Below are 27,928 nucleotides of genomic sequence, written 5' to 3'. Positions count from 1 at the left end.
CTTCAACGTTCTCCATTATATTGTCATTTTCAATTTCAATACTCTTTATGCTAGTGTCTCCTGCAATCTCTCCAGAATCATAAACATTTGATTCATTCTCTATTATATGATCATTTTTAAATTGCTTCATTATGTTTTCTAGTTCTTCCTCTTCTTTTAAATTAACAACAACTTCTTTGGGAAGCCATGCCTCTACAGTTTCAACGGACAACTGGTTCCTTTCATCCAAAATGCGTTCATTAAAGAAAATACCCTCTCTAATGATGTATTTGTGCCCGTTATTCCTAACACAAAACTCACAATGTATATATTACGTTCCCAAATCTATTGTCTTCATTTTTCATTGTCTGAATTGTCGCAGTCCACCTGTCGCTAGTCGTCACACCACATTTCTTCCATTCCATTGATCAAGCTTAGATAGATTCACATATATATTCTTCACATGATTCACTTCATTAAATAGTTCGTGTTCATCTATTACTTTTAGTATGTTTGTGTCAATTTTGGATATATTTTGGACGCACTGTTGAACAACACACGAAGATGGAGGGATATTTAACAAAACGCGTTTAAAGTCACATAGCTGCACAAAAGGCTTGGCCCAATTTTCCACATATTATACGAAAGAATCATAGAAACTGGTGACAGTTTAGACAAATTCAACATCTCTGATGACACCATCTAGGATAGCAGATGCATAAAAAAGTTGCTCCTTTCTATTGAGCATTTGTTCTGTCAGGGCGATCAGTTCTTGTGCCACTTCACAGCCAAAAATGTCCACTCGTTTAATCTTTTTGATAGTGTTATTACACTTTTTAAGTTCGCTGTGAAAGAACCTGAACCAGAGAAGGGACTGTGTTTATTAAAAAAATCCGTCAAGAGTTTGTAGCTTTTATCTTGTGATAGAAAATATGACTTGAGACCATCAAACATTTCGATTATTCTTTCCACTGCAGGTAGCAAGGAAAGCCATCGCGTTTTCACACTTCCTACAAGTTGCTTGTATTCCACTTCAACAAAATTGCAGAAGTATTTCAGTGCCTCTACTCTAATAGTGGAAACATGAATATGTTCAAACACTTTGTTAATAATTGATTCCACATCAATTTGCAACATATCAGCACTTGTTTGCAAAGCGTTATGGACGTTATGTGCAGCACAGCCTATCCTCATGATGTTCATTTTCATGTTCTTGCTTAACTTACGAAAGACATTATTCTTGCCTTTTCTCGCAATGCCTCCGAAGTTGGTTTCCAGTTGTCACCACAAAATGCTGTTATCTTGTTGGTTAACTCATATTTCTCCAATATGGACAGAACGTGATGCATTAATATCTCAGACGTTTCTTCTCGATATTTTGGAATTCCGACAATTTCACTTGCGTTCCTTTCGTAGGTATAAAATACCTCACCAAAACTGCGACCAACTTCAGGCTTGTGTGATTTGATCAATCTACCATAACATATTTTGATACATATTTTGCCTCACGTGAATCACTCATCACTTCATGAAGTACAAGTGGAGCCAGTACATTCACAACTGTACTTTCACATTTTGTGATTGCACTTGTGAAACTTTTTGAGAATAAATTTCGTATGATGGTAGATGTGCAATCCACTGATCTTATCGAATGGTTATGTTTGATACAATTGAAAGCTAGCAATCATTGTGCGGCTAGAGGTTTCCGTTCACCCTTTACATCTTGTTGTTTTTTCATGAAAGAGGTCAGTTTACGGCTTGCCCTTTTTGCTGCAACTGTTTCTTTTTAGCAGTATGCTTTGTAATATCTGACGACCACCATGTTCAATAGAAAATTCAGCTGTACAAACATTATGACTTTCAGTTAGGAAAGGAAATCCTTGTTTCAACGTGTCCGTCAACAAACTCAATTTATAATTAATTACTAGATCCTTCATGTAATGATACTGAGTTTAAATCACCACCAAGATATCAATACTTTGAAAAAACACCAGAAAAAATACTGGAATTCATTCGCACGGCCATGCTACAAACAAAAGTCGCCTGCCGTATTAGTAGTAGTAGTGGCATGTGATGCAAGAAAGCAAGTGTATGAGCTTATGCAGCATCAGCAAAAAAAAAAAAAAAAAATAATAATAATAAAATAACACCATTCCCTGCAAATGCCTGCCTAGTTCCTCCTTAAATTTATTCAACCTATCAACTTCCACAACGACAGATGAAGGTTTGTTCCAGAAATTAACCACTCGCTGGCTAAAGGCAAATTTCCGCATGTCTATTCTACATCTGTCTTTACTTAATTTGAAATTTATGCCCCCCCCCTTAAGTTTCATAATCTGAAAAAGTGAAAGGATCCCATCATAATTCAGCGTGTTCAATTGAGGTGTATAAGGCCCATTCAAGGCCTTATACACCTCAATCAGATCACCTCGCTGGTGCCTAGTCTCCAGCTGCTGCAATTTGCAGAACTTGTAAGCGGATTTGCAATTTGTAAGCAGATCCCTTCATTCTCCTCACCAATCTTGTTGCCCTTCTCTGTACAAGCTCAAGAAAATCTACATCCTTCCTAAAATGAGGCCTCCAGACCTGTACGCAGTACTCAAGGCGTGGCCTGACCATTGCCTTATACATAGGGACAATCACCTCCTTTTCCCACCTAGAAAATTTTTTTTTTTTATCAACAAAACCCCATGACCTGCCCTGGCAGCCTGTCTGCATTGCTCAGAAAACTTCTCATCTGAGTACACAATTACTCCCAGGTCTTTTTCATTTTCTACTACCTTAAGTGTAGTACCACACAGTTGGTATTAGTATTAGTATTAGTATTAGTAACGGCCGTATGGTGCAAGAAAGCCTATGGCTTATGCTGCACCAGCCAAAAAAAAAAAAAAAAAAAAAAAAATCCGAACAAAACAATGATAAAAACAAAAATTAAATAAATAAATAAATAATAATAATTAATAAATAAATAAAAATAATAAAATGAAATAAAAAATAAATTAATCCTATCATCCTATGCGCTTCCCTTACCCAAAAGTACTATCCAGATGACCTTTGAATTTCCCCAAACTGTCGGCCTCCACAACCCATGAAGGCAACTTATTCCAGTAATTTATAACTCGCTGGCTAAAATAAAACTTCCTGCAGTCCAATCTAAACATTTCCCCGCGTAACTTGAATTTATGTCCCCTAGTTCTAGTATCATTTATAATCTTGAAAATTTTGTCCTCATTCATTTTACTGATGCCTCTCAGAGCCTTAAACACCTCAATCAAATCTCCTCTAAGGTGTCTAGTTTCCAAACTCTGCAACCCACATATTCGAAGTCTTTCTTCATAAGGACGCCCTTTTGCCGATCTCACCAAGCGAGTTACCCTTCTTTGCACCCTTTCAAGAAGCTCGATGTCTTTCTTTAGGTACGGTCTCCATACTTGAACACAGTATTCCAAGTGTGGTCTAACATAAGCATTATATAATGGGATTATCACGTCCCTATCTCTACTTGCAAAAGTTCGATAGATCATCGATAGGACACCATGGGCCTTTCTTGCAACCTGTTTACAATGCTCAGAGAATTTCATGTCTGACCGTATCGTAACACCCAAGTCCCTTTCCTCCAGTACTGGGTTTAGTTGAACCCCACCAAGTGAATAAGTTATTTTGGGATTACTGTTTCCCAGGTGTAATACCTTACACTTTGTTGGATTAAAGCACAGCTGCCAATTTTCTGACCATTCTTGAAGTCTATCTAGGTCTCTCTGAAGAAGCTCAGCTTGACAGTGATCATTAACTACTCTACCAATTTTAACATCATCTGCAAATTTAGACAAAACGCCCTCTATCCCTTCATCAATGTCGTTTATGAAAATTAAAAACAACAGTGGTCCTAATACTGATTCTTGGGGAACCCCACTTCTTACATCAACCCAATCTGAGGAATAGCCATTTATCAAAACCCTCTGCCTCCTGCCCTGAAGCCATCCTTCTATCCATCTAAGGATTTTCCCAGTGATTCCAACCTGTTCCAGCTTATAAAGCAACCGCTCATGTGGGACTGAGTCAAAAGCTTTGCTGAAATCTAAATAAACAATGTCGAAATTATTCCCTAAATCCAGCTCGTGAGTGACCCTTTCGAAATAGCGAACCAGATTTGTTAAACATGATTTTCCCTTTACAAAACCATGCTGAGTATCCTTGAGAATTTCAATTCGATCCAAATGATCCTGAATTCCACCCTTGATCATTGCCTCCATGATTTTCCCTACTACTGAAGTCAGACTGACAGGTCGATAATTTCCCACTTCACTTTTAGAGCCACCCTTATGTATGGGAGATACATTTGCACTTTTCCAATCCAAGGGAATCTCCCCAGAGTCTAGTGATGCTCGCATAATTAGCCTCAGTGGTTCAATGCACTCGCTTGCCGCCTCTCTTAAGATTATAGGGTATATTCCATCAACTCCAGGAGCCTTACTGGTCTGTAGGCTTGAAAGTTTTTTCATTAAATAATCTTGCGAAATTTCAATATCATTAATTACATATTTTTTAACTTCGCTCCCACAATTTCCCATTGCCACAAAAGGCTTTTCGTTTGTAAATATCGATGCAAAATAACTGTTGAGTTCATCTGCAACGGCAGCTGGTGTATTTATTACTATCCCCTTTCCCTTACGTAAAGGTCCGATCTGGTTTGTCCTGCTCTTCTTGGCATTTATATATGTGAAGAATTCTTTATCCCCCCTCTTTGCTCTGTTTGCTAGTGATTTCTCATAAACTGCCTTTGCCTGTCGAACCTTTTCTGTGGCTCTATTACACATCACCTTCTAGCTGTTATAGGCTTCAGTACTTTTTATTGCTCTGTAACTTTTCCATGCCACCTTTTTCTGCTCAAGTAATGTGGCAACTTCACTATTCATCCAACTTGGAACCCTTCTCGTGGAGTATTTTTTTAATGGTATATGCGCATTCAAGGCATCTGTGATTAATGTTTTAAAAGCGTACCACAGTTCAATTGTATTCATTCTCTGCGCGATATCTACCCAGTTAATAGAGGCCATGTAGTACCTTAAGGCATCGTAATTTCCTTTTCTGAAATTAAAACCCATTCCTTTGCCTTTTACTTCTGCTACCTCTCTCGTCATCATCCACCGTAGAACTCCATGATCACTTCCTGCTACTGGTTCCTCTACTGTCAGCGCTGTTATGTCATCTGATTCATGTGTGATGATGAGGTCTAGGATATTCTTTTCTCTAGTACTTTCCCTGACATGTTGATACAAATAACAGTCATCTAGTTGATTTAAAAATTTTGTTCCCCATGTCGAGTTTCCTTCCCATTTACTCCAATCAATTAGAGGCAAATTGAAATCACCCATAATAAGGCATTGACGCTTACTTGCCCATTCCATTTGCATGTAGAGGCTTTTGTCATAGTCTTCACAATCACCTGGTCTGTAGATTACTCCTACTCGCATTGTACCTTTGTTTCCAACTATCTCACACCATACAGACTCTATACTAGCATGTGAAATGTCTGAATCCGGGAAAGCTATCGTCGCACTCAGGCTGCTTCTGATAAGAAGCATTACCCCACCACCCCTTCTGTCTACTCTATCCTTCCTAAATACATTATACAAGCCGTACTGAAACTCATCATCCCCAATTTCCGGGTGGCACCACGTCTCTGTAAGCCCTATTATGTCCGCGTTACTTGTTTTAACCAGCAGTTCGAATTCGCTCATTTTATTGACGACACTTCTAACGTTACTGTATAAACAATTAAGATTTACTGTTCTTGTATATTTAACAACCCTAACACAACCCTTGAAGTTTTTCAGGCTCTCTTCCTTGATATTAGCTACCCGCTCACGTGAAACGTCTCTGGCCCCAGAACATCTAGATAATACGTCCAGTTGGGGTAACAGATAAGAACTCTTAAGGTATGTGCAAGAGTTACATTGACCAATATTATCAGATAAACGCGTGTTAGTATTACCCACATCCCCCCTAGCAGTTTCCCTGAGCCTTTAAGGTATCCTCAATAATACTGGCAAAAACGTTTGCACCACCTTTGTTTAAGTGTATCCCGTCTCTACAAAACAAATTCCTTCTACCTACAAGTGTGGGCCATGCTGATAGAAATTTACCCCCTAAAACCTTGCAGATTCCTTCAAGTCTTGAGTTAATCCACAAGGCTCTTAACATATAATCCCTCCTATCGTGTCTGGGCAGAATTGCAGACACATAGACATTATGGCCAAGCTCGCGACATTTCCTCAGCATGGTCCTGTATTTTTCCAACAAATCGTCAGATCGTGTACGTTTAATATAGTTTGTCCCCACATGAATAATAATATTTTCTTTACCCCCTTTAAAATCTGACAGTCTGTTGGTGACATCATCAATAGTTGCTCCCGGCAGACATACCCTGGTTCTGCTCCACCTATCTTTATTACAAAAAATATTCCCCGTTTCCCTGACAATGGAGTCTCCTAATAAAACAATGTCCTTTTTAACCAGGGTAGTTTGCACTTGGTTTTTCTGTTTTGAGGCTCGAATCGGGTGTGCATCACTTGGTAGATTGCTGGAGTTTTGAGTCCCTGACGAGCTCCCAGAAGCATTATTTTCGAGGGCAAGCACTCGTTTTTTCAGGGATTCAAATTGTTCCATCAGTGCACCAAATTGTAATTTAAGATCGGTGCACTCCTTACATCGATCACAAAGAAAAGAATCCCCAGGTGAGGTAGGATTAGTCACCAGGTCGACTTTGGAAAACATTCCACAGGTTCCACAACGGATTAAATCATGACTCACCCGTAAATCGCCATCTGCTATTTCCGTGTGAGTCACGATACCCTGTGATGTGTTTAAGGCAGATCTCGTAACTACCATTATAAAATTAAATAAATATCAATGAAAGTAACTTTAAAAAATTATATCTATAATATTATTAAAATCAAACAGTTACAGGAAAACCTATAACAAAATAATCCAACAATATCTAAATAAATCAAATATTTAAAAGCACTATCCAAAAGTAAACCACTTAACTGAGGAGCCCTAGTCTAAGTGCGTCCGCTCACCTCGAATGCCAACGTACAAATCTTGTTGCCCTTCTCTGTACACGCTCAAGAAAATCTACATCCTTCCTAAAATGGGGCCTCCAGACCTGTACGCAGTACTCAAGGCGTGGCCTGACCATTGCCTTATACATAGGGACAATCACCTCCTTTTCCCACCTAGAAAATTTTTTTTTTTTATTAACAAAACCCCATGACCTGCCCTGGCAGCCTGTCTGCATTGCTCAGAAAACTTCACATCTGAGGACACAATTACTCCCAGGTCTTTTTCATTTTCTACTACCTTAAGTGTAGTACCACACACAGTTGGTACTTTTCTCTAGGGTTTCTTTTACCCATATGCAGTACTTTGCATTTTTCAAGGTTAACGTTAGTTCAGTTGCCACTTCTTAGCCCATTTGCCCAAATTATCTAGATCGTGTTGCAGTAGCACACTACCATTACTGTCATTAACAACCCTGCCAACTTTTGTATCATCTGCAAACTTCAACATTAAGCCTGATATACCTTCATCAATAACATTGATAAATATACAAAAGAACAGAGGACCCAGCACCGAACCCTGTGGGACTCCACTAATAACATGAGTCCACGAAGAGCAGCACCCATTAATTACCACCCTCTGTCTTTTCCCACTCAACCATCCTTTTATCCATTGTAGCAATTTACCCTTAATACCATTCTGCTCCAATTTGTACTATAGTCTTCCTTGCGCAACAGTGTCAAAAGCTTTCCTGAAATCGAAATATATGATATCAAAATTATTTTTTGTATCCGGTTCCTTTGTAACCACATTCTCGACTGTTGTGTGCGTTTTGCACTGTGCTGCCACATTATTAGGTACATCTACCTTGTAGCGTGTTGAGCCTCCTTTATCCTTCAAAACAGCCTGAATTCATCTAGGCATGGATTGAACAAGATGCTGAAAACTTTGTGCAGGAATGGAGTACAATGAAAACATGAGTGTGTCTCGCAGTTCCTTGAGATTCGACGGAAGTGTAGGTCTGCAGCGAACAGCCCTTTACAGCTTCATAGGACTGAGATCCAAGGACTGAACGGGCCACTGCAGCAAAGGAAAGTCATTGTCATGTTTCTGGAACCATTCCATAGTGATTCGGGCTTTGTGCACGGGGGCATTATCCTGCTGGCACTAACCATCTGACTGAGGATAAACTGTCAACATGGACGGATGCACTTGGTCAGCAACGATGTTTAGGTAAGATGTGGCATTCAGACGTGAATCTATGGGGATCAATGGACGCAACATGTGCCAAGAAATCATTCCCCTCATCACAACACTGCTCCCACCACCTTGCACAGTAGTCCTCAGACATGACAGGTCCGTGGATTCATGTTGTTTTTGCCAAATTATGAGCCTTCCATCAATGAGGCACCAGAAACTCCGACTCGTCCGAGCAAGCAACTGTTTTCCAATACTGATGTTGCTGTGCACACAGGACACGTGTTCTCTTGTTCTTTATTGATAACAAAGATACGGGATGTGGCCGTCGGCTGTTGTAACCCATTCGCGACAAAGTGCGACTAGTGGTCCGTTCAGATATTTTGTTCTGCACATCAAAGTTGTATTCTGACGTGATGTTCGACATTGTGGCCCGTCTGTTGGCTTACACAATTCTAGCCATCTTCCTCTGACCTCTCTCTCTCTCATCAAGCGATTATTTTCCACAGGAGTGCCGTTGAGATGTTTTGCGTTCGTTGCAACATTCTCGATACACCCTTTAAACTGTGGTGCGTGAAAAGTTCAAGAACTGTCGTTTCAGAGATGCTTTGTCCAGCACGTCTTGCACCTACTATCATGCCATTTCGAATTCCGTTAAATCACTCCTTTTCCCCAATCTTGCTTCAGTTTGTACGCTTAACTGATACTAGAAAGGCTGTTCTGCTGCATTTATATCCACAACTGTGGTCATGTTACTTGTAATGTTGTGGGACAAACAATTTGGGTGCACAGCAGGGGGGGGTGTACCTAATAAAGTTGCAGCCCAGTGTAATGCCACCTGTGAAAACTATGTGAAAGCTATCTGGATCACAACATACCGGATTATAGTGCCATCTATTGGAAATAGGCAAGCCTCTTTACTAATTTGCAAAAAAATTTCATAGTTAGGTAAGAGTTTACGAAAATGAGGAAAATTAAGAGAAATAGGAAGCGTTGTTTAAAAATCGGGACATTTGGTGTCCCGTTTACATTTTCTCGGGACAATGGGATCAACGGCTGAAAAGAGGGACGATCCCGTTTAAAACGGGACGTCTGGTCACCTACCCTAAACTATACAACAACAATAACAGCGTTTATTTCCCTCCCTCTCAGATAGGATTACATTTCCTTTCGCTTGACTGCGCGTGTGGCACAGCAATATGGTCACTGTCCTCTCCACACCGGGTGGAAAAGGCTGGGTTCGAAATCCGTCGATGACACGAGGAACTTTAATGGGCTTTTTTCACTCCGTGGCTGAATTAGTCGATCTCAGGCGTACATAAATTTTTTTTTCTCCCAGAAACGGATTTTTCATCCAGAAAAAAAAAGGCAAATCGACCAGATTACACACGCAATTTACAGGCACAAATACGGGTTTATGTAGTCAATGACGGGAACCCCTAATATAATAATAATAATAATAATAATTGAATTCCCTTATATTTTCATTTCCCTTAACGATTTTAATGATTCCTCTGACACCCTTGCGCAGACGTTTTCAGTGGAGTAAATAGCAACAAATCTATAATCTGTCATGAGAATCAAAATTTCGGCTGTGTTACAAAAACGAGATACAGTGCTACAAATGTAGAAAAAAGTAACTATGGGAGAGTAAATTGCAAGCTTCTTAGAAAGAACGCCATAGGTTTTGTTGCTTTTGCGCACTCACCAATGCCTAAACTGTAATCTCTGTACTTAACTCTACTTGAAGATGAAAACGTTTTCGTTTGAGAATGCAGTCAAACATTAGAGCTCACTGGTTTCAGGATTCTTTTCGTACTATTGGCATACACGTGCGCATGTCTAAGGTTCTTTCCAAAATGGTTTTCTGTTAGTAAGTGTGAATATGTGGTGAAAATTTATATTTATTTGAAACTAGTAGAGTTGTTTTTGAGGAAGAAATGGATAGACAGAGCGGATATATAAATTTATATCCGTCAGTAGACCCAAACTTATTACCACGTGAGTATTAAATGAAATATATTTTGATGAAAATTTCTGTTTATTGACCTCCGATCAAGAAGAATATACACTTTCATTGTATTTAATAACGATGGGCTGTGCATTTTTAGTATTTAATATGGTTCGATTTCGCACTGTACGTGCTCACTGTGAACCGTGCTGATTTCGGGGAGAAAGCAGGGAAGAAATCGAATCACGGTCTGATGCTGGGAAGTATGATTAGCATTAGTAGTGACATGATGCAAGCAAGCTTATACAATATCAGCAAAAAAAAAAAAAAAAAACATTTCCCATTCATTTATCCATTTGCTAAGTGTGCGGGCAAGGTGTGCGAACAAAAAATCCCTTTTTTGATATTTTTCAGGCTGAACTATCCTATTTAATACCTTCCCAATGCTTTCTTAAAATATTTTGTCTGTCCAGTTTTTTTTTTTTTTTTTTTAATTAATAAACTATCGTTTTTCCGTTTTCACCACGAGTGCTTCCAATTTTTTCAGATAGCAGAAATGAAAAAAATCACAGTTCTTGACTTTTATACAAAAGACATGGGAAATATTGTTCCCTCCCCACATCTATCTATACAGGAATCGGAAGGGGTACGAAATGACAACTTGTATAAACTTAATTGAATCAGTTTTCGATTTTTAAACGGGCATGTAGGGGAATACCGCCCTTCATATCTCGCAATTAAAATATCCAGTTTAGTAGCGAGAAATGAAAATATGCGAAACCTGCCCCCCCCCCCCACACAAAATATTAATTCTTAACATGAATATGGGAAGCTAATATTTTATCACTATATGCCCTTGAATAAAAGTCAGCAACTATTATTCGATTACCTACATGAATCACAGTTTCTGACTTATGCAAGGGAAATATTTATTCATATCTCGCTATTAAAATGAAAAAAAAAAAAAAAAAATATGTATATATATATATACGTATATATAAATTATTTATAAAAATTTTACAAGGAATGTAACAGTGTACTCATTAATGGTTTATGGACCAGGGACACTGCCAAAATTAATCAAAGGAAACCCAACAACCAGAATGAATACATAAGTTTGTAGGTAGAGTGTGGAATAGGTAAAGGGCTAACAGAACTGAAATTGTAACTATGGAGAGCAAGGAAAGACAGAAGCTGATAAGAAGTAATTAGAAGTACTTTATGCTGCATATCCTATGATTCCAATGCCTTCTTCCTGCGCCAGCATAGGGTCAGCCATGAAATATACATATGCTTATAATTTAAATTTCTACCCTTATTTATTACACTGGCTTTTAAAATCTGCCACCCACTGCATATATTACATGTCAGGAACAGAGGCCTTCTTGCTGCTTTTTACTTTGATTCTGGCAGCTGGCCCTGGAAGAAGGCATTGAAATCATAGGATACGCAGCATTAAGTTTTTCTAATTACTTCTTATCAACTTCTGTCCTTCTCCATGTTAGCCTTTTACCTTTCCACACTCTGCCTACAAACTTTTATATGTACAGGCAGAGGATAATCTGTACCTATTAAAAAAAAAATTGCTTTAACTGTGTTAAATGAAAAAACAACAGGGTTTTTTTGTTTGTTTGTTTGTTTGTTTTATAGCTTATTCAATGGGATTTTAGTCACTTTTCATAGTTCCATACATGCTCTTGCATTTCATATATGCTCGTGCAGTTGCACAATTACTGTTTATGAATTTCTGAAACTTTCATAAGTTTTTTTTCTGTACTTTAAACTTGTGACCAAATGAATTACCAGTTATGTATATGTTTCTATTCATTGTACCATGGAGATAGGGTACAAGAAAATTGTGAAAAATAGGTAGGTGGAATAGGACCAGGGTATTTCTGCCAGGGGGAAAAAATTGATGACGTGTAGAGCAGATAACATCTTTTAAGGGGACAAATGGTGATATTGTTTTACATATTAACACTAATGACATTAGGAGTAGAATATCTACAAACTGCAAAGTATAGGGCAGTGTTGAAAAAGTTGAGTTAGGGTTAAATTTTAAAGTGTCTGCAGTTCTTCCCAGACACAATAGGAAGGAGTATATGATGAGAACCTTGTCAATAAATTCTGCTGTGGAGAGATTGTGCAATGCTTATGGGGGGGTAGAATTTTTCTCAGAATTGTTTGTGCTAACAGGGTAGACTGTTTCTACAAGGATGGGATACACTTAAATAGAAAGATTGCAAGAATATTTGCTGATGCTATCAAGGCAGTGTTAGGCGAGTCAGAAAACTGCTAACTTGGAGGGATATACAGACTAACACATTAACAATAGCAGCAGTCAGATGTGAAAGTGATTCTTGCATTGCTTCTCTTAGAACGAGCAGCAGCCTTGAAAACAAGGTGCTTGGGATTTCGTGGACTGCTAGGAATACATGGGCTGTGTTGGGGCTACTAAGAGCCAAAAAAGGTACATGTACACCAGTGCTAGGAATATAATAAATAAATTTGGTGAATTTGAAATGCTGGTCAAGACATCAAATACAGACATTTTTGGGATTTCAGAGATGGTGTCACTCAGATATAAAGGATGCAGAATTTGAATATGGAGAGTACAATACAGAAAGGACAGATGGAATAGGAGGGATTATGCTTTTAGTTAAAAATCATATATAAAATCTAATGTAGTGCATTCATTTGACATGGGTGGCCAGTGCAATGTTGATTCAGTTGTTGTGACATAAGCACTGGGAATGCAAAAATGGAAGGAGTGTATTATACACTCCTTCCATTTTTGGTCTAATGACTAATGAGTACAGTGACTCTAATGAGAGAGAAATAGACTGGGCCAGTCTATTTCTCTCATCCCAGCTGCATGGAGAAAAGATTGGGCCGGTAAATCAGAATGTCTTATAATGGGCGATTTTAACTTTCCATATAGACTGGAACTTGTGGAAGGTCAATCATAGACTATCTAGACTTTGGTGGATTTATTGGGTGAATGTTTTTTCACAGCAGCATGTTAGAGAGGCAATCAGGAGTAATGCTCTTGATCTGATTATCAGTAGTGTTTATTCATGCATTAAGAATTGGCTGATAAAAGAACCCACTAAGTGGCAGTGATCACAATGTATTGATTTGGGATTTACTTAAAGACGTAACTACTGTCGAGGGCAAAGGGAAGGGTTTTTGCTTTCATAGAGGTGACTACAGTGGTTTGGGACAGTTTTTTTTAAATTCTATACAGTGGGATCCAACTGATGATGTTACCAACAACAAATTCTAAATGGGAAGCATTCAAGGAATTAACTTTGGAAGCTACTAGACCTTTCATACCAACTAAGAAATACTGTTCAAGGTTTAGGCTTAAATGGATGTCAGATTTATTTATTTATTTCGTATAATGTGATCAATACACGAAGGAACCAGTTTTTTTCTTGCTTCCTTCATGTATCGTGGCCGGGATATCCAACCAACCGGTTGGCTCGGCACCATCGTGATATCCAACCCGAGGCGGGAATCGAACCCGCGACCTTTGGGTTGCCAGGCAGGCACTTTACCTACCCGGCTAGCCCGGTCAGGATGTCAGATGATCTAATGAGAATCTTGGTAGATAAAAAAAAAAAATGCATGGGATGCATATAAATTATTAGGCAACACAGAATCTTAAGTTAGTCTGCAATCAAGGCCCAAAGGACGTTAGGCAGCTAAGGCAGATTATGAGAAATCTTTGGCAAAGGATATGAAGAAAAATAGCAGACTTAACCACTAGAAGGAAGGGGATGAATCAGATTGCTCCACTTGATTGATATTGATGGTTCGACCGTTGATGATCCTGCTCAGGTTGCTGACAAACTTAGAATATTTTGCATCTACATTCAAAAATGAAGAATTCTTTAGGGAAGGGGATGCCAGAAGTTTATCAAACTCTAATAGGGAGTTAAATGATTTTGTAATAACTGAAAGGAAAGTGGAAGAGAAATTCTTGGAAGTTAAACATAAGAAAGGCACCCGAAGTGAATGGAATCTATTCAATTACATTAAAGTAGGCAGTGAAGGAAGTAAGCAAACCCTTAGCCGTAATTAAAAGAACATCCTTGGATTCATAGGAAGTCCCTGTGGACTGGAGATGTGTGAATGTAACCCCAATTCACAAAGGGGGTTCAAAAGGTGACACAAGTAATTACAGACCTGTTAGTTTAACTTGTGTTCCAGGGAATATAATTGAGTCACAGGTAAAAGAAGTAATAATTTTGTAGACAAGCAATTATACTTTAGACAGCATGAGTTTAAGGTGAAATCTTGTCTGACCATTTCGATTGTATATCACAATGCAGTCACAAAAGAACTGGATGCAAAAAATAATTTTGATATCATATACAGTTGGACCTCTGTATAATGAAATCAATCGTTCGCTTGAAAAAATTCTTTATACAGAAATTTTGTTATAAAGAAATATGACCTTTTCAACAATGAAAAATACTGTAATTCAACATTCAGAAATACAGTAAAATATGGGAAATAAAGCAGAAATAAGTGGGAATGAATACATTTTCTAACATTTAAAAACAATTAATTTAGACTAGGTATATATTAAGTGGTGCAATAGCATCATTAATCTAAATACAACTAATTTATTAATACGCACAATATATTAGTACACTTTTAAGAATTATTTTGTAAAATATTTGGTTATTTTTTGTTGTACACTGGATTTTATTATATATCGTTCATAAAAATGTTTGCATTAGTTTAAGCACTCAAATATATTTTCTGGCACATTTTCTTCACACTGAAGGCCTCGACGCAAAGTTTCAAATTCTGCCAACATTTCATGTTTGAAGGGTTTAATATTGCACTCATTTCCATTCAACTCATCATCAATATTGTCACTAGTTCTTTGAATATTCTCCTAAATGTTGGAGTCACTTTGATATTCAACTACTATGACATTATTATCACCTCCTAAAAATTGTTCAAGAACAATTTCTCCACTGCTCAAACCTCTCGCTTGGAGTTCTAACCAAGATTGCTCAATGTCTTGTAGTAGTTCATCCCTCTCAATGCTGTTAATTAGAATTTTATTTTATTTTTTATTTATTTACAAAAATACATAAGCAAACTCTTTACAATCATTTGAACCTGTAAGAAACTCCAGCAGAAAATGGAGCTTCTCTTACAAAATTGTAAAACGTAACAACTCTCAAAGGGACTCAAAAGTAAAAGAAATGCATGTATGCACAATCAGTGACATTTGTGTGTGTACTCCGATGAGCCAAAACATTATGACTAGCAAGTCATTATACAAATCGAAGCAACTGTAGGTGAACTACGGTGCAGGTCGTGACACAGCATAAAAAAACACCTGATACTGAGCTCCGTTAATCAGTGTTACTCTTGTTCTTCAGATGGCAAAGGCAGCCAAGTTTGACAAAGGCCAAATTGTAACAGCCAGACAACTGGGTCAGAGATGATGGGATGCTCACAGTCAGCCGTGGTTAGTACTTACCGAAAGTGGTCCGAGGAGGGGGAACCTACGAATCGCCAGTGAAGTGTTGGACGACCATGGTTCATTGATGCTCGAGGTGAGCAAAGGCTCTCCCGGATGGTATGTAGCAATAGAAGGGGGGGGAAAACTGTGGCAGAACTCGCCGGTAATTGGAATTCTGATGACGGGTGTAATGTGTCACAACACACAGCACGTCAAACCCTGCTGAAAATGGGGCCGCGAAGCCGCAGGCTGCTCCAAGTGCCCATGCTAACCACAGTTCACCAGTGACACAGCGCGCCTTCAGTGGGCATGCAAGCATCAAAACTGGACCTTGAGTGATTGGAAGAAGGTCATCTGGTCCAATGAATCATACTTCCTGTTGCACCATTTGGATGGCAGGGTATGTATGCGTTGTTTACCTGGGGATAGTGATGGCATCTGAATAACTGTGGGACGAAAACAAGCCGGTGGCGGCGGTGTCATGCTTTGGGCGATGTTCTGCTGGGATACCCTGGGTCCAGTCATCCATGTGCCGGACACTCTCGCGTCTACCACCTACCTAAACATCATTGCTGACCAGGTGCGTCCTTTCATGACAACGGTCTTCCCCTCTGGCAGTGCCATTTTCAGCAGGATAATGCGCAATGCCACACCACCCAGATTGTTCGAGACTGGCTCACGGAACATGAGGAAGACTTCTAGGTATTGCCCTGGCCTCAAAATTCCCCAGACATCAATCCCATCGAGCACCTGTGGTTTGTGTTGGAACAGCAACTCTGATCTGTGGTGTTCCTCAACCACACACCTTACAGGAGTTAAAGGATCTGCTGGTTATGTGTTGGTACCAGGTACCACAAGATACATTTAGAAATCTTGTAGTGTCCATGCCTCTCCGGGTACAAGCTGTTTTGGCTGCACACAGAGGACTAACATCATATTAGGTAGGTGGTCGTAATGTTTTGGCTAGTTATGTGTTGGTACCAGGTACCACAAGATACATTTAGAAATCTTGTAGTGTCCATGCCTCTCCGGGTACAAGCTGTTTTGGCTGCACGCAGAGGACTAACATCATATTAGGTAGGTGGTCGTAATGTTTTGGCTCATTGGTGTATGTGGCCTGTTTGTATTCCAGTACCTGGGTCCATCTCCACAAATACTCTCTTTCTTGACTACAGAATATGTGTAAACAGGGCCTGAAATGTGAGCAGTCAACACCTGAGCAACTGCTGCCTGATGCCTGTCCCGAGGCATGTGGAGCCGGGCATAATCTTCCATCTGTGCCTCAGTAGTGTGCTAAAATTCCACATCCACTGGAGGTTGTGCAATACCAGTGGATGCCAGCAATCCTGTACTCAGGATGCCCAGTCCTGAGTACCAGCAGAAAGGGAAAAAAAAAAAAAAAAATAAATAAATTAATTAATAATAAATAAAATAAATAACTTAATAATGAATAAATAAAATAATAATAATAAAAAAAACACACAAGTGGTTGACATTTCTGAACAACCTCAAAGATAAAAAGAATTCAAGTCCAGGATGACTGGTAGGTGACACAGGGAACAGCCCACAAGAGCTTGTTGAATTATCCAGTGTGATGATGAAATATCTGCATTCTTCTGCTGAGGACATCGTTGGTGAAGATTTGAAGGGCTTGAAAATTAGTCTCATTTTCAATTAAGGCTTTAAGATTGATTTCTGAACCTTATTTTTAAGAGTTGCCCATTGTTCTTTGTAGTTGGGGCAGGGAAATAGGATGTGGTTCCAGGATTCCTCTTCCCCACAGGAGCAATGAGGATTTGTCGCCAGTTCAAATTGGAACAGTTTCGCTTTAAGAGCACCATGTCCTGTTAGGATGTAGGACATACTCATGGCAAAGGTGACATCCGGGATAAAAAGTCTGGTGACCTGTTTAGTGGGACTTTCATCCCATCTAACCTGCCAAAGGGAGAGGAGTTTATTCCATAGGTTTATTTTTTCCTGTTTGATATTTTTAGCAGGATTGCGGTCTATTCCAAGGAGTGAGGTTGGTAGGCCTTTTATGTGCTTGTAGATGCAGCTTCTATTAGCTATATATAGGTCTAGGGGAAGGGCCCCTGATAGATTAGCAAAACAATTAATCGTTTTCCATCACATCTTGACTCCGCTTTTGCAAATTCTGTAAGCCCATCTGCAAATCTATAACAGAATCTATAGGTTGGTTGGTTTCTATTCTCAGTATAATATTTTTCACTATGCTCCTTTGGTGGTGCATTTTCAAATTCTTGATTATGCCTTGGTCCACTGGGTGCAGTTTAGACGAGGTATTTGGAGGGAAGAAAACAAGATTTCACACTTGTAAGTTTCAAGATTACCAAGTGAAGGTGGGCAGGGCAGTTGCCGACAATCAAAGTGATTTTTCTGTTTCTTTCGTCATCTTTCTATTGAAATTAAAATCCACTGTTCAAAAATATCACCTGTCATCCAAGCTTTTTTTTGTTGTCGTCCAACTCTAATGACTTTACTCCTTTGAAACATCGGGGTTGTTTACTTTTACAAAAAAGCTTCAATTTTTCATTACCAGCCATATTTTCACCAAACAAGACTGCATACTCTCCTTATTTACTGCTTACACATTTATCACCTTTAAAAGTCAGTGTCTTGTTCACCAAACATTTAAAAAATAAGACCTATTTCATCAACGTTGAATATGTCTTTGGGCTCGTAGTTCTCCATAATTGTTTTTCAAAACTGTTTCTTTCCAATGGGTACAGTCTTCTTCAATTGCAACCCCACTTTCACCAGAAATAACCTTTTTGAGTAAGCCATGGCACTTTTTAAATTTGTCCTGTCAACCAGACCTGGCTTGGAATGTTTTATGTTCCAGAAAATGTGTACTCCATTGCCTTTTTTTTTTATTAATTGCCCCGATATAGGCATGTTTTGGTCTTGAATAAACTTCACCCACTTAAAAACGGCTACATCTACATCCTCATACAGGCATAATTTTGCAATTTTCTGGAATTCAAAAAAGGAAAAAAAAAAAATAATAATAAATAAATAAATTAATTAATAATAAATAAAATAAATAACTTAATAATGAATAAATAAAATAATCACTGTTTGAGGAAACAGAACCCAGTTCCGTTTCCTCAAACAGTGATAATTGTAACATGGTTTTTCAGAATGGCTGACAGTCTGGCAGGGATACCAAATTTTAAAGTGATTTCTTTTTTTTTTTTTTTTTTTTAATGCCCCAATCTACACTATTAAGCACTTACACTTTTTTCACTACTCTCAAGGATTTCTTCTTAGACATTGTAAGGTTATTTGCACAGCAGCTAAAACAAAACTGATTTAGGGACCACTTGTATCTACCAGTTAGTTTAACTTCTGTTCCGGGTAAAATAATGGAGTCACTGGTTAAAGATACATTGCAGGATCATCTAGACAAGACTGCAGCAATAATTCAGACACAGCATGGGTTTGTTAAGGGAAAGTCTTGTCTGACAAATTTGATTGGTTATTATGATGTGGTCACAAAGGAACTGGATGCAAAAAATAATTTTGATATCATATACTTGGATTTCAGGAAAGCTTTTGACACTGTTGCGCATGGAAGACTACTGTACAAATTGGAGCAGAATGGTATTAAGGGTAAGTTGCTACAATGGATAAAAGGATGGTTAAGTGGGAGAAGACAGAGGGTGGTAATCAATGGGTGCTGCTCTTCGTGGACTAATGTTATTAGTGGAGTCCCACAGGGTTCGGTGTTGGGTCCACTGTTGTTTTGTATATATATCAATGATATTGATGAAGGTATATCAGGCTTAATGTCGAAGTTTGCAGATGACACGAAGGTTGGCAGGGTTGTTAATGACAGTAATGGCAGTGTGCTACTGCAACAGGATCTAGATAATTTGGGCAGATGGGCTAAGAAGTGGCAACTGAAGTTTAACCTTGACAAATGCAAAGTACTGCATATGGGTAGAAGTAACCCCAGAGAAACGTACCAACTGTATGGTACTACACTTAAGGCGGTAGAAAATGAAAAGACCTGGGAGTAATTGTGCAGTCAGATATGAAGTTTTCTGAGCAATGTAGACAGGCTGCTAGGGCAGGTCATGGGGTTTTGTCAATGATATATAGGAATTTTGCTAGCAGGGAAAAGGAGGTGATTGTCCCTCTGTATAAGGCAATGGTCAGGCCACGCCTTGAGTACTGCGTACAGGTCTGGAGGCCTCATTTTAGGAAGGATGTAGATTTGCTTGAGCGTGTACAGAGAAGAGCAACACGATTGGTGAGGGGAATGAAGGGATCCTCTTACCAAGAGAGGCTTAAGTTCTGCAAATTGCAGTGGCTGGAGACTAGGCACCTGCGCGGTGATCTGATTGAGGTCTATAAGGCCTTGAATGGGTTGAGCACGCTGAATTCTGATGGGATCCTCCCACTTGTTCAGAATACGAACCTATGGGGACATAAGTTCAAATTAAGAAAGGATAGATGTAGAATAGATGTGCGGAAATTTGCCTTTAGCCAGCGGGTGGTTAATTGCTGGAACAAACTTCCATCTGTCGTTTTGGAAGTTGATAGGTTAAATAAATTTAAGGAGGAACTGGACAGGCATTTGGAGGGTATGGTGTGATTTTTTTTTTTTTTGGCTGATGCTGCATAAGCTCCTACACTTGCTTTCTTGCATCAAGTGCCACTACTACTACTACTACTACTACTACCATACAGAGACAGGTAAAATTTAGTTAAAGTGTGGATGACTCATTTCTGCGAAAGAGCAGATGAATTTCTGGGATAAAGGAAAATCACACTATCCTAATTCTCTAATAGTGTGCTTACAATAGAAAACTGGTTGACCAGAGCTGTCCGTGTCTGGAATATGCCTTAATCTTTGCCAGTATACTGTGGACACATAGGTAGCAGTAAACCAGCTCCCCTTCTTGGTAGAGTAGAGGATTTATGGACACCATTAAATTGTGAAATGCTCTTAAGAATTAGACCCTTTAGCTATTAAAAGCTAAAGTGATTAATTCTTAATCCTTTTAGCTCTTAATTCTTGATTTCAAAAGTGTCAGCTCTATTGCTTAAAGGCCAGAGGTGCGAACAATGCGTACCCAAGTCTCTCGAAATCAGTTTGTTTTAAACCGTAAAGTTTGTTTAGGGTCTAATTCCCCCATCTTCGCATGGTATACATTTTCGTGTGTTACAGTATGCTATAAAGACCAGAGATTTAAAAGCGTATGGATATTGTTAAGTGTAGTGTCTTGTACCGTTGTTTATCTGGCTATTTAGCTGTTGACCCCTATTGGGGCCCACCATTGTCCACACTTGGCCCCGTGGAGGCAGACCAGGTACACCAGTATTTTAAATAAGTACTCTGGCAGGTCCTGTCACCTAATTTCCTGAGATTTCAGTGGCTAGGATCTATGTAAAAAAAAAAAAAAATTTTTTTGCAATTTTCAGGGGTAAAATGTTATAAGGTTAGGAGTCTTAAAGAGTGATGCACAGCTAAGCAGTTAAATTTTGAATTTAAATTTCGATTGTGTGGGGTTTAGGAGTGTGTGGGGGGGGGACTGAAAGCTGGGGAAAAAGAGAAATATGGGGTCAGTAGAGATGACCCCAAGTATGTCAGTGAGGCATGCCCATGCCTTACCAGAAGGAAAATAGGGGGCAGCGGGGAGGGAAGAAGATGGAGAGGCTGTGCCCTCCCCCCTGCCAGGATAGAGAAAGAAAGTCGGCCAGGCAGGGTGCCCAGTCCAGCCGGCTATGCAGCAGCATATCTGCAGTCATGATCAAAGAAATGTCCAATCCAGCCAGGTCACAGAGTGGCTTGTGGTTTTCTCTCAGTAGAGTAGTACCTGGTGGTCTTCACTCCTAAGGTGATTACAGTCATTTCAGTCCGGTGACTTTTTTCAGTTGAGCAGGGTCAGGTAGTTGTGGGCACAGTTCGAGCGACCCATTCCTGTTGGTTGTCAGCTTGTACTGGTGTCTCTATCTGATGAAGGCAACTCTTGGGGCGCTTCCGTAGGCAGGAGCAGCAGTGCGTAGCACACGCTTCTTGATTAGACCGGGGTTCGAGCCTGTGATACGGAGGATGCGGAAAGGTCAGGGAATGACCACCGCATATCCCGGAGCAATATGGCCTTAGTTGGCCATATTGCTCCGGCCATATAAAAATTTGCTACATAGAAAAATTCATTTTATGGAAGTTCGTTAAAGAGAGGTCCAACTGTACATGGGTTTCAGAAAAGCTTTTGATACTGTTGCTAATGCTCCTAAAAAAAACCAAATAAAATAATAAATAGCAACTCTTGGGTACAAGATCCATCCAAAGTGAAAGATTGGGTCTGTCATTTAGTCTGTGTCTCGTCAGGGTTTTAATCAAGCATGGGTTGTTGACCAGTCCAGGTAGGTAGTATGTGTCACGGTCAAAATCCTAGGTGTTGGCTCAGAAGGTTCTAGTGTTCCCTATGGATTGCGTTTAGGGTTCTGCATCTGGTGAACAGTTCTTGCACATATTTGGTCAGGGCCTTATTTTCTTCTGTGAGTCCAGTAGGTACATCTCTTGTTTGTTATATGGAAATTTTCTTTGTTATACAGAAACTATTTTCAATGTAATGACCAAGGGGAAATTAAAAAAATTCGCTACATAGAAAAATTCATTTTATGGAAGTTCGTTAAAGAGAGGTCCGACTGTACATTGGTTTCAGAAAAGCTTTTGATACTGTTGCACATAGAAGGCTGCTGTACAAATTGGAGCATTGTGGCATTAAGGGCAAGTTGCTGCTATGGATAAAGGGATGGCAAGTGGGAGAAGACAGAGTGGTAATCAATGGGCACTGTTCTTCATAGTCTGATGTTATTTGTGGTGTCACTGACGGTTCAGAGTTGGGCCCATTGTTGTTTTCTATGTTTAATAATGATATTGATATATGAGGCATAATGTCCAAATTTGCACATGATACAAAGGTTGGCAGGGTGGCTAATGACAGTAATGAAGGTATGCTATTTCAACTAGATCTAGAATAGTTAGGCAGATGGGTTGAGAAATGGCAACTGAAGGTTAATATTGACAAATGCAAAGTACTGCAAATGGATAGCAGTAACCCCAGAGTAATGTATGAACTGTGTGGTAATACAATCAGGGTAGTGGAAATGAAAAAGACCTAGGAGTAATTGTGGAGTCAGATATGAAGTTCTTTCAGCAATGCAGACAGGCTTCCAGTGCAGCTCATGGGGTTTTGTCAATGATATACAGATACAGTCAGACCTTTATATAATGCAGTATTTCCCAAACTTCTTTAGCCATGGAACATTTTTCATTTCACAACGTATTCACGGAACACTTACAAAACACAAGTCTAACAGGAGCCAAAGAACTGTTTGCTAATATTTTATTACATATGACGCACACTGTGCATCAGGAGCATCTTTATTTCCAACACATGTTAAAGCTGAAATTCAAATAACTGTCATTATACTTTCATTTTGGTCTTTTATTAGCTGGTTCGGACTTTTTTTTTTTCACTTAGGATGTTTGGGGAACAAAAGGCTGCAATTGTTCATTACTTTGAAGTTGACAATATTGTGTTCATTTTCATCGACCACAGTTGCACTACTGGAAGTACTTTGCTTCTTGTTTTAAATTTCCTTTTTTCAACTACAAATCCATGGTCAAATATTTTAATACAGTAGGTCCTTGATTTAATGGCCTAATTGGGGGAAGGGGCGTCCGCTGTTGCCGAAAGTCCGTTAAATCGAATGTATTTTAAAAACATTAATAAGAACTTGCAATGTACAGGATGTATTAAAATGCTATTATAATGTATAAGTATGAATAAATATAATGTATATTGAGTAATTTATACATGCCACTAAAACATCTGTTAAAAATATAAAAACAAATTTGCAACAGGAACCAAACTTTTAATTAAACACATCAGAAACTATACAATGTAATGGAGTGTTTCCACTACTTATTTTTTATTTATTTTTTCTTAAAGCTCACACAAAGTTGTTTTCGATGTGAACATTAGTTTTTTTCATTTAAATATCGATTTTAGAGGGAAAAAATACCTTAAAATTCTTAAACTCCATTAAAAAAAGATTCATAATATTCAATATTAATATTAACTTAATTGAAATAATCACAATTTTCAGAGTCAGAAACAACTGTCATATGGAGGAAAAAGTGTTAATTCCTTGCTGGAATTCCGTTCTGGTGAAACAGGTCGTTGATGAAGTGATCTTGAAGAAATCAGTTGCCTTACACCTTGGTGCTGCTTCCTTATTACTGTAGATCGAAATTCTCTAAAATGTTCATAACAAGGAGCACATCAGGGTCTGATGATAATTTAATATAATGTATGATGTCGTCCATATGTTGTCTTATAACAGACAATTTAGGATGAGGTGCAACTGATTCTTTGTCATCATCGTTCTCTTCTTCTCCATGAAGAACACTTCCACAATCTTTCCTTCAGAAAAAATTTGATAGCCCGGATCATCTTCATCATTTTTGAGCCACTGTTCCACATAATTCTCAGTTGCATTTTTGTTGTCGGCCCTCAGAAGAATGTCCCGAAAATTAGACGCCTCAACTCGCTCAAAGTCCATTTCAGGTTTGACGCTGTACAACTTCTTCCAAGCATTGCCCAAGGTAGTACTACTGGAAGTACTTTGCTTCTTGTTTTTAAGTTCCTTTTTTCAACTACAAATCCATGGTCAAATATTTTAATACAGTAGGTCCTTGATTAAACGGCCTAATTGGGGGAAGGGTTGATGTTGTGTGCATGTAAATTTTGCAGTGTCCTGTGCCCCTTGTATCTTCTTCTGTTTCTTCCAAAAACTACTTCTTATACAACCTCTTACATGCAACGATTACACCCTGATCCATCGGTTGTATTAGTGAAGTAGTGTTAGGAGACAGAAAAACACATTTAATTCTCCCATCCCTGCTAATTAATCTCTCAGCATTAGGGTGAGCAGGTGCGTGCATTATCTAGCAGTAAAACAGTATTTATTTCATGAGAAGGAATTTTCAGTACACCTGTCATAAAGAACTTTTTCAACTTTTCTGATTAAAAAATACTTTTAATGATGCTGATCAAAAGCAAATATTATGTTGGAGAAATCCTGAAATTCACACCGATGCAATTCTAATAGATATGTAAATACATGAATTTTACTGTATTTAGTGTATAGAATATGCCCAGCACTAGAGGAGTGTCGGTATATCTGCTGCACATGATGCATATTTTCAAATATATTCTGCAACGTTGATTGCCCTGGATGGAAACACTTTTGTGCAGAGTTTTTCATTTGAGTTTTAATTTGTCCTTTAGTTCAAGGTTGTATATCTTCCTCTTTCATTTCTCCACCAATATATTTCTTATTGTAAGCTTGGAAAGATTATGCAACTTTGTTTTTAATAGCAGTTAGATGGAAATTAGAGTTGAACTTTTAAAAAAAACAACTGTTGGACCCTAAACTTCATATTATCAATCTATTATTGCACCCTGACTTCATAATGTGAAACTATTTTAACTCTTTGTTTAATGGTATTCCTTTGGTCATGATGATTCAGTTCAGCCAGAAACAAAAGCAAAGAGTAGCCCATGGTGTTTAGGCCTCATTTTAAGAAGAATGTAGAGCTGTTGGATCAAGTACAGAGAAGGGCAACAAGATTAGTGAACGGAACAAAGGGTTGCTCTTATGAAGAAAGGCTTAAGTTTTGCAAATTACAGTGTCTGGAGACTAGGCACCTGCAAGATGATCTGATTGAGGTATATAAAGCCTTGAATGGTTTGACCATGTTCAATGCTGATGGGGTTCTTCCTCTTGCTCAGAATAGTCGCCTGAAAGGGCATAAATTCAAATTGAGAAAAATCAGTTGTAGGATGGATGTGCAGAAGTTTGCCTTTAGCAAGCGGGTGGTTGATTGCTGGAACAAACTTCCATCTGTCGTTGTAGAAGTTGATAGCTTAAACAGATTCAAGGCAGAACTAGAAAAACATTTGGAACAGATGGATGAGTGAAATGAGAGTTGGGGGGGGGGGGGAGGTGTTTTTTTTTTTGGCTGATGCTATATAAGCTTGCTTTCTTGCATCATGTGCCCTTGCTAATGCTAATTAACATTAAAATCCCATTGACTGTTAAAAAAAATGTAAAAATATGGTAACTTTTTGATAGGTATTTACTTATGGCCTATTATCCCTGTTAACCCCAGGATTTCATATCTGGTGAGTGTGGGCTTGGCACACTGTCCTGAGCTGGATATCATCATTCTTCTCTTTCTTGGTGATTCACTTCTACTTCTGACTCACTCTCACTCTCCCAGGGTAACTCGGAAATTTTTTTTTCAGCTGGTGGAGCATAAGCCTCAGGCTTCCTTGCACTATATGGCTAATAATAATACGAGGTACAATCAAAAAATTTCAGGCCTGAAGTTGTTAAGAATATCTGAACATCAATTAATAACTTTATTTTGTAACCTATAATTTATAGAATTTTTTACAGTAGCCAGTGTGCTCATTGGACATATGCAAAGATTTACCTGTTACAGAAGAATTTACACATAATTAATGAGAATGTCAATTTTTCGGACATAGATCTATGAACTTGTTTAAATATCAGCATCAGAGACTAGAAGTGATTGTTAAAGCACACAGTGAATAAACTTTAAGGGATGGATTATTTAAATGGTACAAGTACTTAAAAGATGAAATGCCATTGTTAGAGGATTCAAGTTATAGGAAACTTTATGTTGTCAGAGACTGCTTGTCCTTATGGGACAAGAGCAGAAACAGTGGGTACACATTTGCTTGTACACTAATGATAGGTGTATATTAAATGAATTTCATGATTTTGAAGTAATGGTTAATTCATCAAATGCATACATTAGAGATATCAGAAACATGGTGCCACATAGCTGTAGCACCATGTGGCACCATGTTTCTGATATGGTGCCACATAGCTGTAGGGGATGCAGAATTTGAATATGGTGAGTGCTGTGTGTACAGACAGGATGGGGAGCAGTCACACTCCTTAGCTAAGAAGTACATAGAATCTAAGGCAGCGCACTCATTTGATGTGAGTGGCTGTGTAATGTTGTATCAGTATGGTGTGACATTAGCTCTGGGAAAACAAAAATGAAAATAAGAGTATATTATAGGCCAAATGACTGTGGTGAGTATAATGAACAGCTAGACAGAGAAATAATGTCTTATATTGGGGGATTTTAACTGGAACTTGTGGGTTGGTCATTCAAACAGTTGCAAGACTTCTGAATTTATTGAATGACTGTTTTCTACAGTAGCATGTTAGAGAGGCAACAAGGGTACTCTTAATCTAATTATAAGCGGTGACTTTTCATACATTTACACAAAACTTCATGTTACTATCATGCAACTACAACTAGGCGGCAGTGGACAGGGCCTTGCAAATGGGGGGGTGCATTGGATGTGCTACACCAGGGTCCACCTGATGTAGGGGATCCCAATTGAGGGCCCCCTTAATCCCTTTGTATCTGGACTCCCAAGTACATTTGCATGGCCCTGGCAGTGAACATGGTGTATTGATGTTGGAGTTACATCAAGAGTAAAGTGAAGGAAATATGCTTTTGGAAAGGTGCCTGCAATATGGTTAATATTTAAATTTAAGCATTTAAAATTTGTCTTAGTATTTCATCATTTAAAGAAATAATAATAGAAGCTACTAGGCTTTCTATACCAACTAAGATGTAGTGTTCAAGGTTGAAACCTAAATGGATCAATCTCAGATGAACTGAGGAGACTAATAGTAGAGAAGTAAGATGCATAGTAAGATAATCATCATGTGCAGTTTCTTTCGGCAAATTATTAGTAGATGCAGAAATCCAAAAAATTATCTAGATTCAAGTCACTAAGGAGGTTAACAAGCTAAGCAGATTATGAGAAGTCTTTTGCTAAGAATGCAAAGAATTCTTTGCTTACATTAACACTAGAAGGGATGACCAATTGACCACTAGATACTAGTGGTATCATTATTGATAAATTTGTTCAGCTTACTGACAAATGGAATAAATTAATTTCTTCCATCATTTGACAATACTATTAACAACAGTGGTTATCAGTGGACACTGCTCTTCTTGGAATAATGTTATTAGTGGAGTCTCCCGTGTTTATTGCTGAATCTATTGTTGTTTTCTTAATGACATTGATAAACGATATTGATGAAGGTGTATCAGATTTAATGTCTAAGTTGGAGATAATACAAAGGTT

The 27,928-nt window shown here is 38.5% G+C and overlaps 1 protein-coding gene across 1 annotated transcript in view; it reads left to right on the top strand.

Annotated features, from left to right (window-relative positions):
• The first annotated feature begins 10,055 nt into the window (after positions 1–10,055).
• Positions 10,056–27,928, top strand: part of Tim23 (translocase of inner mitochondrial membrane 23) — a 117,445-nt gene continuing 99,572 nt past the window's right edge. Inside the window, exon 1 of the mRNA XM_090379456.1 lies at positions 10,056–10,239. Coding sequence (XP_090235582.1) covers positions 10,179–10,239 — 61 coding nt within the window. The 5' untranslated portion in view covers positions 10,056–10,178. The remainder of the gene's footprint in view (positions 10,240–27,928) is intronic.

This window comes from Mastigoproctus giganteus, chromosome 8, assembly GCF_048544385.1.
Source record: "Mastigoproctus giganteus isolate SK-2022 chromosome 8, ASM4854438v1, whole genome shotgun sequence".
NCBI lineage: Eukaryota > Metazoa > Arthropoda > Arachnida > Uropygi > Thelyphonidae > Mastigoproctus > Mastigoproctus giganteus.
This window is presented reverse-complemented; position numbering and strand designations above follow the sequence as displayed.